This window comes from Rhinopithecus bieti, unplaced genomic scaffold (assembly GCF_001698545.2).
Source record: "Rhinopithecus bieti isolate Rb0 unplaced genomic scaffold, ASM169854v2 scaffold_11161, whole genome shotgun sequence".
In the NCBI taxonomy this organism is placed as follows: domain Eukaryota; kingdom Metazoa; phylum Chordata; class Mammalia; order Primates; family Cercopithecidae; genus Rhinopithecus; species Rhinopithecus bieti.
Genome location: NW_016806937.1, coordinates 1658890 through 1678004, shown reverse-complemented (window position 1 = coordinate 1678004; position 19115 = coordinate 1658890). Strand labels below are relative to the sequence as shown.

At 46.2% G+C, this 19115-nt stretch overlaps 2 protein-coding genes across 6 annotated transcripts in view; one reads left to right on the top strand and one right to left on the bottom strand.

Annotated features, from left to right (window-relative positions):
- Positions 1–918: 918 nt before the first annotated feature.
- On the bottom strand, positions 919–15422 carry COQ9 (coenzyme Q9). 3 transcript variants are annotated; one of them, XM_017878852.1, is made up of 10 exons: positions 15268–15422; positions 11651–11819; positions 9285–9420; positions 5586–5728; positions 5217–5301; positions 3880–3984; positions 2504–2659; positions 2110–2163; positions 1831–1918; positions 919–1610 (listed from the first exon to the last, which is right to left on the bottom strand). In XM_017878852.1, exons 1-9 carry the CDS (start codon positions 15341–15343, stop codon positions 1868–1870), a joined length of 975 nt encoding a protein of 324 aa, XP_017734341.1. In that variant the 5' UTR covers positions 15344–15422; the 3' UTR covers positions 919–1610; positions 1831–1867. The 3 variants fall into 3 exon arrangements, with proteins under 3 accessions (XP_017734341.1, XP_017734343.1, XP_017734342.1); XM_017878854.1 differs by lacking the exon at positions 15268–15422 and adding an exon at positions 14049–14065; XM_017878853.1 differs by lacking the exon at positions 1831–1918.
- Positions 15318–19115, top strand: part of CIAPIN1 (cytokine induced apoptosis inhibitor 1) — an 18790-nt gene continuing 14992 nt past the window's right edge. For 2 of the 3 annotated variants that reach the window (XM_017878856.1, XM_017878858.1), the window contains exon 1: positions 15318–15506. The gene's annotated coding sequence lies outside the window, so the exon portion shown is untranslated. The remainder of the gene's footprint in view (positions 15507–19115) is intronic. The other variant, XM_017878857.1, reaches the window with a different exon arrangement.

Genomic DNA, 19115 nt, shown 5'->3' with positions numbered 1-19115 from the left:
AATGCTTCCTCTGCAGTCTGTGTAGCTGCGGTGGGTGAGTGGGAGCTTAGTCTCTGCATCCCCAGTGCCTGGCAGTGAGCACCATGTGGGGTGCATGCTCAACAAAGAACTACTGAAGTCCCCTAAACAGACTGGAGAGAGTCTCAAACTCTCAATGGGCCTCAAACAAATGGGCCTCAAACAAAGTGGCAGCTGCTCCAACAGAAAAGCTCTAAAATAGAACTTGACAGGAGCTACATTTAAGAGGTGGGAGAAGAGTAACCAGATAAAGAGTTGGCCTTTGCAAAGACTGACACCTCTTCCTGAGACAGAGGGTGGGCACTGATGGAACCCTGCTCCATAGCCTGTGTCATCTCTGTAAATTAAGAATTATGGTTGTCTGCTGAGTGTGAGATGGATGCTATGAAGGAAAAAGGAGAATGCAATGCAAACTGGAACAGCTACTGCAAAAACTTCACAGGATGTCAAAAGATACAAGGAATGAAGAGAGGTACAAAAAAGATCCAGTGGAAGACCCACAAGAGATCTGAAATTCAATTAGTTGCTGACTTCCCCCATTAATATTTAACTGACTTAGGCAGAAGACAGCAAAGCAGAAAACAGAGCTAACCAGACATGCAAAGCGAATCCAGCCAGTGTACAGGCTGAGAAAATTAGTTGGGCTAAAGAATTGTCAGACAAGGGCAGCCAAGGGAGCTAATGGTCTGTGGGAAGGCTTCTGTTACCCCTATTTTACTGATGGGAAGACTTGAGCCCAGAAACGCAGAGGTACCATAATTACTACTATGTACTAGGCAGTGGCAGCGCCAGAACACAGGTCTCCTGGCTGCCAGCCTCAAGCCTCTTCCACAACACCTCTGTCTCCCTCTGGGGTCTTGGATACCTATCATGGTTGATAAGCAAACTAACTACACAACAGGAAACTACTTCAAACATATTTATTATTTTTAGACTCAAAATACACTAATAATCCTGTGATGCATGCTGGTGTCATATGACACCAGGCCTGGGATCACACCTCTGTCCAGCAGGCACTTGTCTCAGGTGAGGCAGTTTTCTGAGGGGTTTCCCAGGAGTAGCATCTCAGGACACCTGAGAGGGAGGGGGGTGCAAGGAACACCTCTGTGTGCACACGCCTGTGCTGTGCTGGGGATGAGCTGTCACTTTGAGGTGGCATGAGGCATGCATCACCTTGACTCTGGCTTGGGAGCCCCAAGGTTAATGGAAGGTTAAGACTTGATCAAGGTGCCCATGAGATCATGACAGGGACATGCTTGGTTTCTGTGGCTTGATTGCTTGGATGCACATCTCATTTTTCAATCACACAATTGCAGTGCAGAAAGGCATCAGGAGGCTTGGTCTGGTATTAGGAACTGAAGAAGAGGCCCAATCCCTGACCAGAACGGTAGCATCAAATGCCTTGTGGTTTCCAGGTGGCGGTGGTAGTGTCTCAGGAGTCCTTTAGTGTGTTCTCAAGAACACCAGGTTACATGGATGGCACCTCATACTTTTCAAAGCTCTTTCAATCTGTCCACTCATTCTCTTCTAGGCATTGTAGCTTACACCCTCTCCTCTCACCGACGCTGGTTTAGACCTGTCAAGTTCTTGAGCTGACACGGGAATGGAAACAAAAAGAATAGTGAGGGCTTACCCTGCCTATAAACTCTAATAGAAAAGATGTAGCTTTTCTTTTCTTTCTTTTTTTTTTTTTTTTTTTTTTTTTTTTTTGCATAGAGGCAGGGTTTTGCCATGATGCCCAGACTGGCCTCAAACTCCTGGGCTCGAGCGATCTTCCCAAAGTACTGAGATGATATGCATGAGCCACCGCACCTGGCCAAGATCCAGGTTTGCAAGGTGGCAGGTGCAGCTATGATACAGAGACTTGATATACCAGGGTCCCAGGAGTCAGTGATATCTCCTGATAAGAGGAAAAAATAAAGAAGCGGGGTTTTTGGAATCAAGACACTAGGGCTGAACCACTGTCAGCCTTATTATTAGATTATTAGGTTTCCAGGTTAGGGCTACAAAATGATGTGAAGTCAGTAACACATATATCACAGGGCTGGAGTGAAAGACAGGAGGGGCAGGGATGTGCTGGGCAGTACTCACCGTCACCGCTGCACCCATGAGTCCTTGCACCAGTGCCTCTCCTGTGGACTTTACCTAGAAGGAGTCAGTGTCAGGTTCCCTTAGGCCACCAACACAAACTTAAACTTGAGACAGGCAGGATAAATCAGGAGGCCTATAAGCCCCAAAAGGTGGAGACATGGAGGCCACATTACTGGAAGGAGAGCTTTGGACAACACAATCACAAATGGGCAAAGTATGGCTCTTAGGGAAGGGCTGGCCTGAGGAAGAACCAGCCAGGCTCCCTGGGAAGGCCCTCAGGACTGTCAGCTGAGGCCAAAAGGGAGCAAGAGCACAGTCAAGTGACCAGCTATGGCCTGAGGAGAACAGGTATGCCTTCTAAAGAGGGTTCCCCAAATGGCCAGTCCCCAGCTACCTGCTTGGCAGTGTGGCCCATGTTCATTGCATCATTAATCCGGTTTTCCAGGAAGCGCCAGGTGTCCTCAAAGTCTGGAGAGGAGTCCTGCATCATCACCAGCTCTGTCGTGTTGTAGATGCCAGCCAGCATGGCTCGGCGGGTGTACCAGTTAAACTGCAAAGAAACCCACGCTACCGCTGTGGGCTGATGCAAGTCTGAGGCAGTTCCTACCCAAGGCCATGGGAACTCCTGGTTCCCTCTTGACTACTTCTTTCTCTCACAGATACATCTGGCCCTCTAGACAACACTACCATCTCAAACTTGACTGAGCATCAGAATTACCTCGTTGATTAAAAATGCAAGCTCCTGGCCCAACCTCTTAAGAGCAGAGTCAACGGATCTAAATTAAGTGCCAGGAATCAGGATACTTAATAAGTATCCCAGATGATTTCGCTACATCCAATCCATTTTGGAACTGCTAGTAGAAAGCCTACATCTTAGGACATCTGAGTCCCAGAAGATGCTGTAATCAGCCAGTTATGACCAAACCTTGGTGTGTTCATCAACAAAGTGAGGGCTGAGACAGACTCATGGACAGATTACAATACCTGGGCAAAGCTGAGAGTTCAAGTCCCTCAGCAACTTCTGATTGTTCTGGCAAACTGCTCTTCAGAGGACCAGCTCAGCTGCTTGGTGTTTTATTCCTTTAATTTCTTTGCTTTCTAATTTCATTTTCCTACTATCTCTGTTGGCATTATATTCCCACATGGGGGAAGTTTATTAAAACACTTTGTTATAACTATGGTGGGAGTATTTCTGTGTCTCCTTATCCAGGATTCCACAAAGTATCATCACATTTTAATTTCCTTTATGAAGGTATATTTTTTAAAATTTCCTACCAGAAATATGATAACATTAACAAGTCAGATTCTTTCCTGGTGCTGTTTAAAGAGCCTTATTGATCTCTTAGCAAAGCAGGCCAAGATGGGCTGGGGAAGGGAATTTCTTTTTAAAGCAATGGCATTTGCAAATGCTCCATGGCATTTCTTTTTTTCAAAAGAGGAATTTTGCTGCAGAATCTACATCTTAGGAGGGAAATGATAATAAAATGGCAGCCCAATTAGCTTTTGCCAATGCTAAAGGCTCTCTGACACCTGGTGTCACCACCACAAGCTGGTAGAAATAATAACTGGTTTGTGGCTAGAATGCTGGTCCCTGAATGATGACCTAGATCCCACTTTGGCTTCGTGAGGGACCTTCCTCATACCTTAGATGGGAATGACACTGCAGCCCCCCTACAGGGGCTTGTGATCAAAGAAATTTCACAAGCTTCTTGAAGCAATGCTTAACACAAGCCTTTCCCAGCCTCCTGTGGGCCTGCAGAAAGCACTCACATCAGTGGACTGGTCCCCAGCGTAATGCCACATGTCATCCACCATGCTGGTGAGCAGGCTCAGGCTGGACGGGATGTTGTGAGGGAGCATGAGGATGCTGAGGGCCTGGGGAGAGAATGGCAGAGGAGTAAGCTCTGCTCCCAGATAATGGTGCATAGCTGACCAGCACCTACCTCTCCAATGAGAGCTAGTATGAGGGGACCTGCCCAGCTCTAGTTCTCTGAGACCAGCATCTTCACCCACCAGTGTGAGTTCTGGGCAGCTAGCAATGCTGACTACAGCTGAGGAAAGCCAGGGGCATAGCCCTGTCTTATGCAAGCCCAAGCACATTCTCCATCCCTAGCATTTGGAACTGGGAATGCAGAGGGACAGAGGGTCTAGATTGGTCTAAGCAAGGATGGGCGAAGATACCCCAGTCTGTCACACAGAAGAAACACAGCAGAGATAGGAGTCCGTTCACATACATCAGCTCCTACTGTCAAAACAAGGTCCTGCCACTTTACCAATGCTACATCCACTGGGGAGGTGGTCAGAGAGGTCCTGGATCAGCTGTAAGGTTTTCTCTTAGTGAGGTAGCCCAGAAGAAAACACTATGCTGAATCAGGAAGGCAGCTGAGGGACTCATACATGCACTTCCACTGATTTAACTGCAAGGTGGAATGAGTCACATGCGGCCTGGGGTTAGGCACCACCATAAGTGTTCAAATGTCTATCAACCGAATGACTGAAACTACATGTTCAGTAGTCTTCCAGCTGAGCAAAGGACACAAGATGTCTGAGTCCCTCTCACTTCGGGTGTACTTTCACTCTGTACTTTCTTCACTCAGAGAATGGCCCATACTGTGACATGCTTTAAAACAGAGGAAGAAGGAAGCTTCAGAAAAGGTGAAAAAAACCCTTGCAACGAATATGCCAATCCCCAAGCATCACATTGACAATTTGACAAATCACAGTCCTCGAGATCTAAAATCCACAGGGCTGTTATTCAAGTGAAGACAGCCAATAAAATCTTCTGACTCTTCTAACTTCCTGCATGGATTCCTCCTCCCTGAAGACCTGGTGGCACACTCAGGCCACTAGGAGAACCCCACCCAGGATGGGATCCAGTACCCGGACCACTGATATTTCCAAGAACTGAGACACAGATGGCTCAGGGTCACTCTCTTTGGTATGCCCAAGTTTGAAACCCAGCTCTACCAAGTGTACTAAGTATTCTCGGGTTTATGGAGATTGATGAGCTAAGTTCAACAGTGTACAAAGTCATCTGAGTGAAAGGTGCTGAGAATAATAAATATTAGGATTATTGTTGCTCTGGGGCCTGGATATGGACTCGGTACCCGGGGCCAGTGCTCAATGTATGGGATCAGCATTCTCAGTCTGGTTTCCACTGCATCCCTCAGGAACTGGTCTGTTTTCTTCTTCCTGGAAGAGGGAAAAGAAAACAGTGTGTCTCTGAGTGAAAGGCAGAGGCTTAGCGCTCCACGGTTTACTCAGCCCTAGGGAAAAGGGTCCCACCAGCTCCTGATGCTGGCCTGACTAAAGCTGTCAGAGACAGGCTGCCGGGAGTCAGTCCCATCACAGCAGCAGGGCTGCCCAATGCTACTTTCTTTGGGTTCTGCTTGGATTGGCCTCCTGGGGATAGCTAGTAGGGCCCAAGTTCCCTGATCCTTAGCTGCCACCCTGAGCAATAATGCCTTGGGACTTACTCTGCCTGGCCCAACTGTACCAGCTTCTGCTCCTCTTCCAGCACGCGTGTGAGCCGGGCATTGCACTCGGTCACAAAATGCAGGATTAGTTCACTGCCATCCTTCCCAAACATGCTGGCTGCTGCACTGGAGAGACCCAGAGACTACAAAAGGGGAAACAGAAAACAGAAAAGTGGTGCCCAAGTGTAGGGTACATTTGTTGCCTGTTCATCACTAGAGCCTCTTCCTAGTGACAGCAGCTTGATTTTCAGTGGGACACCCCTACTCTTCACTCTGGGTCCATGTGATTTTGGTGAAACTGACCACCACCGGTCCCTCCACCCCGCAAAGCCCCTTGGTGTGTGTGCAAGAGTGGAATCCAGGCTTGAATAGCAAGTTCACAGAGACTAGCTCAGGGATGAACACATCAACAGGTCTTCCTTTTTTAGAAACTAAGCCTTCAGCTGCTTTCTCCAACTTTGCACCTAACACATCTAACGCCAGTCCTTCCATCTGTTGTCCAGATCCCACAATTCTTGCCTTCAAGGAACTTCACCCTCTTGATTTTGCCTATTTTCTCTTGTAAATTCACCCTCACTCGTTTCTTTCCTTTTTTTCTTTTTTTTGAGACAGTGTCTCGCTCTGTCACTCAAGCAGTGGTATGACTGCAGCCTTGACCTCTCGGGCTCAAGCAATCGTCCCATCTCAGCCGGGGACCATAGGCATGTGCCACCACATCTGGCTAATTTTTAAATGTTTTTGTAGAGATGAGGTCTCGCCATATTGCCCAGGTTGGCCTCAAACTCCTAGTGTCAAGCAATCTTCCCGCCTCAGCCTCCCCAAGTGCTGGGATTACACATGTGAGCCTGGTCCACTCTTGTTTCTGTACTCTTCCCATTTGTGTTCAATCATGTGCAAACTTCCATCTGTTTCCTCTGCTTGGCGCACCCTAGTTCTCATCTACCCCTCGCAGCCAAATGCCTCACCACTTCCTCACCTTCTATATGTACACCTCGATCCACTCCAGTTGATTTCTGACCCAGTTCTCCACTCAAACAGTTGTTGCGCCAGTAACCAATGTCTAGCTGCTTAATCCACACTCTCCTGCTGTGCCTCCAACGTCAGGAAGCTCTGACTTAGACTTTGACAGCCCATCCTATTCTACTCTCCCCTTAAATGTCCGAGTTCCTTGACAGTCTGGACTCCCCTCTCATATGACATTATATTCTTGCCCTGGACAATCTCACTGACTTCCATAATTACTACACATATATATACACACACAGTATATATATGCACGCTAATAATGCCCAAATGTGTATCTCTAGTCCAGCTGTCTCCTCCAGTTCCCGACCTGTATGCCTGATGCCTCCACTGGTTGACTGAAAAACTCCTCATACTCAATAAAGATCAAGACTGTACCCTTCCCCAAAGATGGTCCTCTTCCAATGGCCTTAACCTTAGAAAACACTACCACTGTATACCCACACATGCAAACTGGCAACTCCAATGCCATCCTGTCACTCCCTCCCATGTCCAAGCTATTCCCAAACTTACCCACTGCCATTACTCTAAGCCAGACCACCTTATCTCTCCTGGATGTCTGGCAGCAGCCCCCAATGAGTCTCTCTCTGCCTCCAATCCACTTTTCATCCAGCAGCCAAAATGAGCATTTTGAAATGCCAAATTTAATCCAGTATCTTCAATTGTTCTTAGAAGAAAAGCTTGACTCTTTATCATGACCTTTAGGGCGTTGTCTGATTTGACCTTGACTGACCTTTCCAGCCTTGCTCATCTCAAGTCTCTCTTCCTGCACTCTCTGCATGGTGGTTCTCTGTGGTTCCTCTAATGTACCATCCTTCTTTTTCTTTCCACCTTGCCTGTGCAGTTTCTCTATTTGGACTTGTCCATCCCCTACCCACGAAGTCAGGTAAAGCCTATTCATTCCTCAATTCTCAGCTCAAAAGCCTTTCCTGACTGCCGTTACCCACCCCATATATATATTTTTTTGAGACAAGGTCTCACTCTGCTGCCCCGGCTGGAGTGCAGTGGCATCATTATGGCTCACTGCAGCCTCGACATACCAGGCTCAAGAGATCCTCCCATCCCAGCCTCCCAACTAGCTGGGACCACAGGCAAGCACCACCATGCCTGGCTAATTTTTGTTTTTTTTGTAGAGATGGGGTCACTCCCTAGGTTGCCCAGGCTGGTCCCAAATTCCTGGGGTCAAGCAGTCCTTCTGCCTTGGCCTCCCAAAGTGCTGGGATGATAGGCATGCACGACTGTGCCCAGCCCTCCATCCCCTTGGTATGACAAATTAAACTATTTGTCAAAGTTTAATAGGCAACATGTTTTCTTTTTTTACTGATGCACTTAAAAATGGTGCTTCTTACAACCAATGGCATCTTAGAGTCAATGAAATATGGTAGTTTTGATCACAGACAATTCTTGCCAATGGGTTGCCTTTAGAACACAACTCCCAAAAACCAATTCCATGGTTCATTACTTTTATATCCACAAAATAAAGCCATTCCATCCTATTGAGGGAAAAAAAAACAGTCAATCTTGCAGCTGTGACCTGATCTAATGATCAGGTCCCTCCATTATACAGCCCAACAGCACCCTTCCTTGATAGCACTTACCACATCGTCTAAGTAAATATTTGTATACATTTTATTAATGTTGCTAGACTGGAAGCTCAACAAGGGCAGGAAGCAGGTCCATCTTGACCCCTGTCATGTCCCTTGGACTAGCACAGTGCCTAGGGCACATTATTTGCTCAACAAACATTTAAAGAATGAATCATTTAAAGGGTTTTAATTTGGAAGAACTAGGCATAAATGTTAGTAGTATGATCTTTGGTGTGATTATAGGTGTTTTCTACATTCTTTTTTATATTTGTTTGTATTGTTCAGTTTTCACAATGAGCCTACAGTGGAGTCAGAGCATCTGCATTTCACTAATGAGACTTCTGTTACCAAATGTGCATTTGGGAGTGAGAGAAGACAAGGAAATAACAGTTAAATTTCAGAAAAGCAGCAACCTTGCCCATTGTCCATGGGTAGATGCCCTGCAGCAAGCCTGGGATGGGAGATGCAACTCTGTCATCTCCTCAGTCTCTTGGAGAATGGTATCTTGCTATGCTGGAGGACTCTCTACAACATGGCTTGAACATGAGCCTACTGCCTAATCTAAAGCAGCAGTCTCTACTAATGCAGGAAATGCTGTTAGAGTTTCTGGGAAAATAAGATGTGTTGGTCTCCAAAGTGGTGCCTTCTTGGGGGTTTTCAAACACCATATGTCATTAATTCAAAATGCATATAGATTTTCATTTTAAAAAATCAGTGTCAATCATAGAAGTGCTCTGTCATAGTTCAAAATGCAGTATGTTTTCTGTTTTACTGATGCATTTAAAAATGGTGCTTCTTATAACCAATGGCATCTTAGAGTCAATGAAACATGGTAGTTTTGATCACAGACAATTCTTGCCTAATAGGTTGCCTTTAGAACACAACTCCCAACAACCAACTCCGTGGTACGTTCTTTATAACTACAAAATAAAGCCAGTTCCACCCTACTGGGGGAAAAAACCCAGTCAATCTTGCAGCTGTGAGGGGATCTGAGCTGGACTGGAAGAAGGCATGAGGCCTTCCGCTCTGCCTGGTGTGACTCCATCCTGGCTCATCTTGGTCAGGTGGCTCCACCCTCACCTATACACACCTGGGCTCCTTCTGCAATCGCCTCTGCTGTCCACCCGTGAGCGGGCACGAACTCCAGGGCTGCCGTCAGGATGCGGTCCTGCAGCTGCTCCTCACTTTCATAGTCCTCCTCCTCCTCGCCGCCCTGGGCTGTATACCTAAGACAAGAGGATACAGCCCAGCATATTTCATCTCCTGGCTTGTACAATGGGCCTAACCAGAAACTAGGGGCTCTGGATCTCCTCTAAGCACATGCTGGGAAGACATTTACTCTTGTGTCAGTATCAATGTGGGTTTTTTTTGTTTGTTTGTTTTTTGTTTTTGAGATAGTCTCCCTCTGTCACCCAGGATGGAGTGCAGTGGCGTGATCTCAGCTCACTACAACCTCCACCTCCTGGGTTCAAGCGATTCTCCTGCCTCAGCCTCCCGAGTAGATGGGACTACAGGCATGCGCCACCATGCCCGGCTAATTTTTGTATTTTTTTAGTAGAGACAGGGTTTCACCATGTTGGCCAGGCTGGTCTCGAACTCCTGACCTCAAGTGATCCGCCTGCCTCAGCCTCCCAAAGCTCTGGGATTACAGGTGTGAACCACTGCGCCCAGCCAGTATCAATGTTTTAATGCCAACAGAGTAAAAACTAGATCATCCTTCCCCTCCCCATAGGCACCGAGAGGAATCCAGCAAATGAGGTCATGTGGTATGAAGGCAATGCTGCACCCTGGAGTTCCCCGTCTTCAGCCCTTAGCACAATGTGCTCAGAGGGTTTCTTCATCTAAACTCACACCAGACTACCTCCATGAGGGCAGGAGCAATGCTGTTAGTCACAGGGCCTGGCATGATAGTAGGGCCTCAAAAAATATTTCTTGAATTGAAATGAAAAGTACTTTAGGGCCGGGTGCGGTGGCTCAAGCCTGTAATCCCAGCACTTTGGGAGGCCGAGACAGGTGGATCATGAGGTCAGGAGATCGAGACCATCCATCCTGGCTAACACGGTGAAACCCCGTCTCTACTAAAAAATACAAAAAACTAGCCGGGCGAGGTGGCGGGCGCCTGTAATCCCAGCTACTCAGGAGGCTGAGGCAGGAGAATGGCGTGAACCTGGGAGGCGGAGTTTGCAGTGAGCTGAGATCCGGCCACTGCACTCCAGCCTGGGTGACAGAGCCAGACTCCGTCTCAAAAAAAAAAAAAAAAGAAAAGTACTTTAGTTAGGAAATCAGAAAAATGAAAAGGAACACTCTAATTTCAGATCTAGAGAAACTTTTCAATGGCAGGATTAGGAAAAAAAAAAACCCCTCTAATGGAAATGTAAATTAGTATTACCTTTCTGGAGGGCAACTGGTCCCACATATGTAACAAATCTTTTTTTTTTTTTTTTTTTTTTGAGACAGAGTCTCACTCTGTCACCCAGGCTGGAGTGCAGCAGCGCGATCTCGGCTCACTGCAACCTCTGCCACCTGTGTTCAAGTGATTCTCCTGCCTCAGCCTCCTGAGTAGGTGGGACTACAGCCGCCTGCCATTGCGCCTGGCTAATTTTTGTATTTTTAATAGAGATGGGGTTTCACCGTGTTAGTCAGGATGGTCTCGATCTCCTGACCTCGTGATCCACCCACCTCGGCCTCCCAGAGTGCTGGGATTACAGACGTGAGCCACCGCGCCCGGCCTGTAACAAATCTTTAAATGTACATATCCTTTGACTCAGTGCCCCCACTTCTAAGAAGAGATTCACACACTTTATCACATTATTTCTTATACTAGTGAAGGAAATCTAAATATCCATCAATAAAAGACAGGTTAAATAAATTTCGGCACAGCTATTTGCTGGAATGTTATAGAACTATTAAACTATGAAAAGACATTACAAACGTACTGTTGAGTGAAAAAACAGGTTCTAGAACAGCATGTAGAGTTTATACACATTGTATCTATTCTATACAAAAACATATATATGAAATAAGCTTAGAGAAACATCTAAAAGGATATTCACAAAATGTTAGCAGGGTTATCTCTGTAATTTTGGATAAAACTGCTTTATTTTTGTGAACTTCTCTATACTGTTTAGATGTTTTAGAACAAACAGGCACCAATTTTATAAAAACAATAGGTTATTTCCAAAGACAGCCTTGGGGTCAGGTGCAGTGGCTCACACCTGTAATCCCAACACTTTGGGAGGTCTAGGGGGAGGACAGTTTGAAACCTAGGAGTTTGAGACCAGTCTGGGCAATGTAGCGAGAAGTCGTCACTACAAAAAACAAAAAATTCTAAATAACAAAGATGGCCTTGGAAATGAAGGTAGGTATAAAAGGGGATGGAGAGGAGAGAGGAAGTGAAGGAGGAACAGACATACTGAAGCATGTGAAATGGCCAGAAATAGGTGGATTAGTGCCTACCTGGGGGGTGGATGAGAAGACTCTGGATCAGGTTTTTCTGCCCCCTGTGTTTCAGAATGCTGCTGAGAAAATGAAGGGGGTGGCTGCTGCTTCTGCTCATCCGAAGACCTTAGCCCCACAGCTGAAGCATGGAAGGCACGTGGCACCAGGGCTGGTCGGCAATGGGTCACTGAAACAGAAACTGGGCTGGTCAGTCCGAGACATTCAACAGAGAAGACCCTTTCAGACTCAGAGTGGTAACAGAGACAAGGAGGAGGAAAAGCAGGCCAGAGACTCCTCCAGAACCACTTATCCAAGTGTTGGGTCCCACACAAAAATATTGCACGAACTGGGAACTTTGGGACATGAAGTGGTAGCAAAAGTGGTAAGCCAGGAAAAAAGACCTACCTAGCATCTCGACCTGTTTCTACTACTTGTTACTTGTGTGATAACTGGCAAACAATTTCACCCCAATGTGCAGATTTTTAAATCTGCAAATTTAGAGTAATAACTTCTACTTGCTCAATGGGACCACTGTGTGGCCCAAACAAAATGTAAAAGTGGCTTGTAAATGTTACATATTTATATATATTATGGCAAGAGCTCTGGAGTAGTAATTTAATGTCTCAGTCCTACTCTCCCAGTGTCTATACGGTATCTTTGGACAAGTCACTAATCTCTGCTTTCTCATCTGCAATATCTGTAACATCCCCACTTACTTTAAGAAAGATAAGAAGTATGTTTCCTAAGCATAAATTCATACTACTTTTTTATTTCCCAACATGTTTTATTCTAAAAAATTTTTTTTTGTTTTTTTTTGAGTCAGAGTCTCACTCTGTCTCCCAAGCTGGAGTGCAGTGGCACTATCTTGGCTCACTGCAACCTCTGCCTCCCAGGCTCAAGTGATTCTCATGCCTCAGCCTCCTGAGTAGCTGGGATTACAGACACCCACCACTACTCTCAGGCTCATTTTTGTATTTTTAGCAGAGACAAGGTTTCGCCATGTTGGTCAGGCTGGTCTCAAACTCCTGACCTCAAGTGATTACCTGTCTTGGCCTCCCAGAGCGCTAGGATTACAGGCGTGAACCATCGTCCCCAGCCTATTATAAAAATTTTCAAACATGCAAATGGAAAGAATTATGGAATGAACACCTGCATATCTGACACTAGGTTCTACACATCTGTCATTTCTTAATCCATCTTGATTTTTGGTGCATTTGTTGCAGATATCAGTATTATTCATCTCTAAACATTTTAGCATGGAAGAGTTCTGTGTTCACTGTTTTTTTTGAGATGCCATTTACACACAATGAAATGCATAAATCCTAAGTGTACCATTTTATGAGTTTTGACAGATGTATACACTTGCACAGCCTGAACCCAATCTAAACAGAGAACATTACTGTCACCCCAGAAAGTTCTCTTATGCTTTTTCAGTCATTCCCCATTCATACTGTTCTGAAGTTTTCACTCTAGGTTAGTTTTTGCTTGTCTTAGTTTTGCCTGTCCTAAGATTTCATCTACATGTACATATTTCAATAAAGCTTCTTTCACTTAGGACTGTGTGTGTGTGTGTGTGTGTGTATTCATTTAAAGTTTAAATAGGGACAGAGTCTCGCTATGTTGCCCAAGATGGTCTTGAACTCCTCGGCTCAAGCAACCCTCCCACCTTGGCCTCCCAAAGTGTTGGGATTATAGGTGTGACCCACCACACCTGGCCCACTTAGTATATTTTTGAGATTGATCCATACTTTTATGCATATCAGTAGATCTGACAAAAATTGTCTCCTTGATCAGGCTCTAACCAGGCTCCTCTGAGCCCTCTTCTTATCTAGGCCTCAACCTTGGCCTATAAAGACTTGAACACACACTAACGTAAGCATCACTCAGGGCCACATCCCTTACGATAACCCTACCCACCTTTAAAGTGCCTGCCTGGGAAAACTCAGGCTGTCAAGAAAAAATTTACTGTTTGTTCTGGATAACACTTAAGAAGGATAGGGCTTATGTCTCCCTTTGGGAAAACAGAATCCTAACTTTGTTAACTGCCAGCTAGCAGCCCAATCTCATTTATAATTATTCACTTTCTTGACTCTACTGAGTCCCCACCTGCCTTCCTACCTCCTCCTTCATTTTTTTCTTTGAAACACCCAGTTACTTCTGCATGCACTAAACTCAAGGTTGCGCTCAGTTCATGCTAGACCCTTTTCCCTACTGCAATAGTTATTACTGATTAAAAACGGTCCTTATCACTTTAGTGTCCAGCTTTCTCTTTGACTAATTTTTAGTATTTATTGCAGAATAGTGTTCCATAAAAAATACTATTCTGTTGCTAGACAACTGAACTGTTTCTGTGTTTGGCTACTATGAATACAATTGCTATAAATATACTTGTACTAACTTTTTTGTAGATACATACCTTCATTTCTCTTGGTAGATCTGCGGGGTCATAGGCATTACTTTAACTACACACCTTTAGTTTGGAATTTTGTATAAATACAACAAAAGGGGGCTAGGCGGTGGCTCATGCCTGTAATCCCAACACTTTGGGAGGCTGAGGCAGGCGGATAACTTGAGGTCAGGAGTTTGGGACCCGTCTGGCCAACATGGTGAAATCCCATCTACTAAAAACAAAAAATTAGCTGGGCATGGTGGCTCAAGCCTGTAACCCCAGCTACTCGGGAGGCTGAGGCAGGAGAACCACTTGAACTAGGGAGGCAGAAGTTGCAGTGAGCCGAGATTGTGCCACTGCACTCCAGCCTGGGCGACAGAGTGAGACTCTCTCTCAACAACAAAATTAGCCAAGTAGGGTGGCACGCACCTGTAGTCCCAGCTCCTTGGGAGGCTGAGGAGCCAGACCCTTTCTCAAAAAAAAAAAAAAAAAAAAAAAAAAAAAAAAAAAAAAAAAAAAAAAAAGTATGTGTAAAAATATCAATATTTTAATACACGTACTGAAAGATATGGCACAAATATCCATAAAACTTTGAAAAGGAAGGAGCGGATGCAAAGTGTGACTGTAGTACCACTGAGGGTCATGAGAAGATTTTAGGTGAAATACAGGTGAACGTTTCATCAGTTATGTATGTATGCTAAAGTGTTAATGCATACATTCTAATTAAGGAAGGCGATATTAGTTTTCCATTTCCGACAGTGATACAAAGTTTCCTCTTTCAGAACTCCTATTTAAAAATAAAAATACTGAGTACATAGTGGCAAAGGTGGTAAGAGAGTATCACAGAGTTCGTGAAGTGGTGGGGAAACGACTAGCTTTCGGGAAACAATGGACTTGGCTCTCTGTGGCCGTGTTCACCTGTCCTTCTAGTGGACTTGGCAATGGAGTTGAGAATGGGTCTGCGACTGCCAGTTCTGTAACCAACAGGCTCAGGCTGCGTGACCTTCGTACCCCCAGCCCTCTCTGAGGCTCCGCTAACTCCATGAAATGGGGGTGACAGGCCCTGCCCCCTGCACCTGCCCCGCTCTAACCAGGCAGCTCGCCTGAGCCCGCGCCGATGCCCTTCACCTCACCTTGCTCGCGGGCCGCCCCAACGGCCTCTTCCCCCCACCGCCGAACCCAGCTCAAGCCAGCCTCGCGCCCCCTCCGCGCTCCCTGTCTCTCCCCGGCTTGGCAGCCCCCTCACCGGGCAGGCACCGCAGCTGCAGGAGCTTCCAGCCCGCCCGGCCAAGCACACCAGACACAGCCGCCGCCGTCGCCATTTTGGAAGCGGGCACGTCGCCCACGGCGACGCGACGGGCAGCGTCGGGACTACTGCACTAGGAGGGCGGAAGTAGTCGCGCCATGGAGCCTCCTCCTCTCGCGAGAGGCGCGAGGCGTGGAGTCAACGGCTGAGGAGAAGCCGCGAGCAAGCCCAGGCGGCAGGTGAGAGTGGTGGGGGCCAGCTGAGCGCCAGAGCTCCCTCAACTGTCCCCTCCCAGCCCCCCCTCGTCCCTATATCCTCTCATTTCCTCTTCCTACCCCTGTCCTTCTATGCGAACGCAGCCACGGACGCCCCGCTGAGAGTCCCGGCGGGTTTATTCCTGAGAAGTTGGTGTGCGAGGCCAGGGCCGGCCCTAACCGCCCCGGGGTCCTGACCGGGAATTTCTGCCGTTCCCAGGCTGCCTCGTCCCTTGCGCAGCCGGCCCTACTCTGAGGCCCCGGGGACACCACGCTGAGGAGAAAGGGCTCCGAGCTCTGGGGTCCGAGAGACCTCTTTCTGAGACCCGGTCCTACCAATAGCCAATCGTTGTGACCTTGGGCCTCAGTCCCCGTGAAGTTTCGGTCCCTGGGGGTGCTTGGCAGCAAAGCACGAAAGCTTGGCGGGGTACCTGAGCTCACGATTATAATTTCGAACCTGCGACTTGTCCGAATCCCCAGCGTGTTGAGTTGGTATAGTTAAATATCCAGATCGGAAGGATGCTTGTTACTAGAACAGACAGCCAGGCCTTTGTCCTGGAGGATTGATTGAGTGGTTCTGGGTGTGGTCCAGGAATCTCATTTTAACCACTCCCTTGGGTGATTTGTAGGATCTGCAAGTTCGGGAAAGGCTGGTGCCCTTCATTCTGATGTTACTGAGTGCCGAGCTCTGGATGGCTCAAGGAGGTCACGGTCCAGTCACTAACAGAGCCCTTCACGGGGGTGTCATCAGAGAAGGCTTAATAGGAAGAAGTAAATGGTTTTTGGACTAAGAGTAACTAAGGACAAGAGCATGTGATTCTGTCGATTTTGTGTTTGCACTCAGACCCCATCTTTGTATCTGTGAAAGTTGTGCTTTGTACACCCCTTGTCAACTCTAGTCTTTTCAGAATATCCGCTTCCCCTGCACGGGTGTGGGGAAGACCTCCTAAGCCAAAACTTACCCCAAAGGTTAAAATTTTAGATCCATGTTTCTGTTGTAGGTAAAACACTCCTCTGCATGAGGGTTTGTTTCCGAGTTCTGTCCACCCAGCTTTAAATGAGCCTTTCCTGTGGAAACTAACATTTGGGTATCCTTTCTGAAACTCTAGTTCCTGACACATGCCAAATGCCTGGAGACATTCCTGTTTCATTGTTGATTCTCACTTTTTTAAAAAAAATTCTGGGCCAGGCTCATGCCTGTAATCCCAGCACTTTGAGAGACTGAAGTGGGTGGATCACTTGAGCCCAGGAGTTCCAGACCAGCGTGGGCAACATGGCGAAACTGCATCTGTACTAAAAATACAAAAATTAACTGGGCGTGGTTGTAGGTGCCTGTAATCCTAGCTACTTGGGAGACTGAGGCAGGAGAATCGCTTGAACCCCAGAGTCGGAGGTTGTAGTCAGTGAAGATCGTGCCACTGCACTCCAGCCTGGACAACAAAGCAAGACTCTGCCAGAAAAAAAAAAAAAAAAATCTAAGGTCCTAGTCCAAGTGTCTAGACAGAGAATTCTCTTGAGGGCAGGGAACAAGTGTCTTCTTGTCTGTCTCCTGTGTAGGGACAGGCACATAGTAGGTTTCTTAGGTCTCATTTGCAGATTGTAATTGTGCCTTCCTACCATTCTGCTAAAGCTGGCAGGGAAACTGAGGCCCAGAGAGGGGCAATGGCTGACTTAGATTGCACAGCAGGCTGGTTAGGCCCACTTGGCACTAGTCACCCAGAGGACAGGCAGTGACATGTAGGTGCACAAGAGCTTAGTTAATTTAATTTTTTTAATTTTTTTTTTTTTTTGAGATGGGAGTCTCACTCTGTTGCCCAGGCTGGAGTGCAGTGGCAAGATTTTGGCCCACTACAACTTCCACCTCCTGAGTTCAAGCAATTCTCCCTACCTCAGCCTCCCAAGTAGCTGGGATTACAGGTGCAGGCCACCATGTCCAGCTAATCTTTGTATTTTTAGTAGAGACAGGGTTTCTCCATGTTGGCCAGGCTGGTCTTGAACTCCTGACCTCAGGTGATCCACCTGCCTAGGCCTCCCAAAGTGTGGGATTACAGCCGTGAGTCACCGTACCCAGCCCAGTTAGTTAATTTTAATTAGGATTTTCCTTTCTGATAACTGTCAGTATTCTTGGAATTCTTTTATGCACCCAAGTTAAAGGATTTTTTGATCTGAAACCCAAACTTCAGTCTTACTATTTTCTTTTGTCCCCTTTCACCAGAAGAGAGACCGAATGCCACAAGATTTGATGCTTACCGGGCACCTGAAAAACCGTCTGTTCTCAGACATCCGCTTTTACTGCCTGCCAGTAACATTTTAGAAGGGCCATGGACATGTGTGTGCCTCAGTCAGAGTTGGAGAGGCACCTAATGAGCTCAGTGATGTGACAATGATGCCACCTCATATTATGAAGCTGGGTCCTGAATCACAGCTTCTGAGCATGTTGTCTTAGATACGGGGACACTTTTTCGTTATGGATTTTTTTGTTTTGAAAGACAAATTCACAACAGCAACATAAAACTCTGATGATGAAAAGTATCACACTTTGGTTTTAGGTATTTGAAAGAATATTATCTCCTATTTTATTTGAAAAATGCTGACTGAAAGTAGTGGCTATGCCTATTTTTTGAGGGTTGATGTTTAATGAATGTAGTTCATAAGCTCCTCTTGCCATAAGATTAGTTTTGGGAGATCCAGAACACAAAGCATTTTACATTCTTCTAATTTACTGACACAGTCCCGCTGGAGTACTGTCCAAAGATCATAAAGCACAGCTCTTACACTAATTCTAACAATGAAAAAGCAGCTTCCTATCACTCCCTGGGGTGTCCTCCTATCAGGCATGGCTAAGGAGAAACAGGGTTTTATAGGACTGTTTGAAGCAAAGGCAGGTAAACTAGCCACAGAAAAGTGGAAGCCCAGAGTTCTAGAACATTACTTTACAGAGCTCTGTGTGCCAGAGCCTGCTGAGTGCCTTACATATTATTATCTTCTCATTTGCTTCTTACAGCAGCCTCACAAAATATGAGGTTATTATCCCTACTTTACTGATGAAAAAACAAATTCAAAGAGTCTAGTAACTTATCTATGGTCATATGCCCATAAGATCCAGTGGAAGATAGGACCCTAGGTCATCTGCACTCAAAACCTGTGCCCTATAAAACTGCCTCCATAAATGTTGCTGAAAAGGTCTAGACATTTGGCTTTTTGTTTTTCTCTAGCTGATAAATAAGCTTTTGCCCCTAGTTTCCTTCATGAGAGTTTTTCTGTAAATACAGTGCAAAGTTGCAGTAGTCTAGTAGGTGGGATCTTTATCATCCTTTTCTGTTATCCCAAGGAAGAACCTATTCCAACATCATTCTAGAAACAGGTCATTTTTATTCTTATAACAATGTCCAGCAATCTATACTCCCATCTTGCCTGGCTGGTTCTTAAATGTGAGATTGATCCCATATTGCACACCTTAAAGTTTGCAGGGGTTCTTCCTCGACATCATGTACCAGTTAAAAGTTTCAGTCCTTGATTGTGTGCTGTTTAGGGATTTAAAAACCAGAATTGGCTGGGCACGGAGGCTCACGCCTTTAATCCCAGCACTTTGGG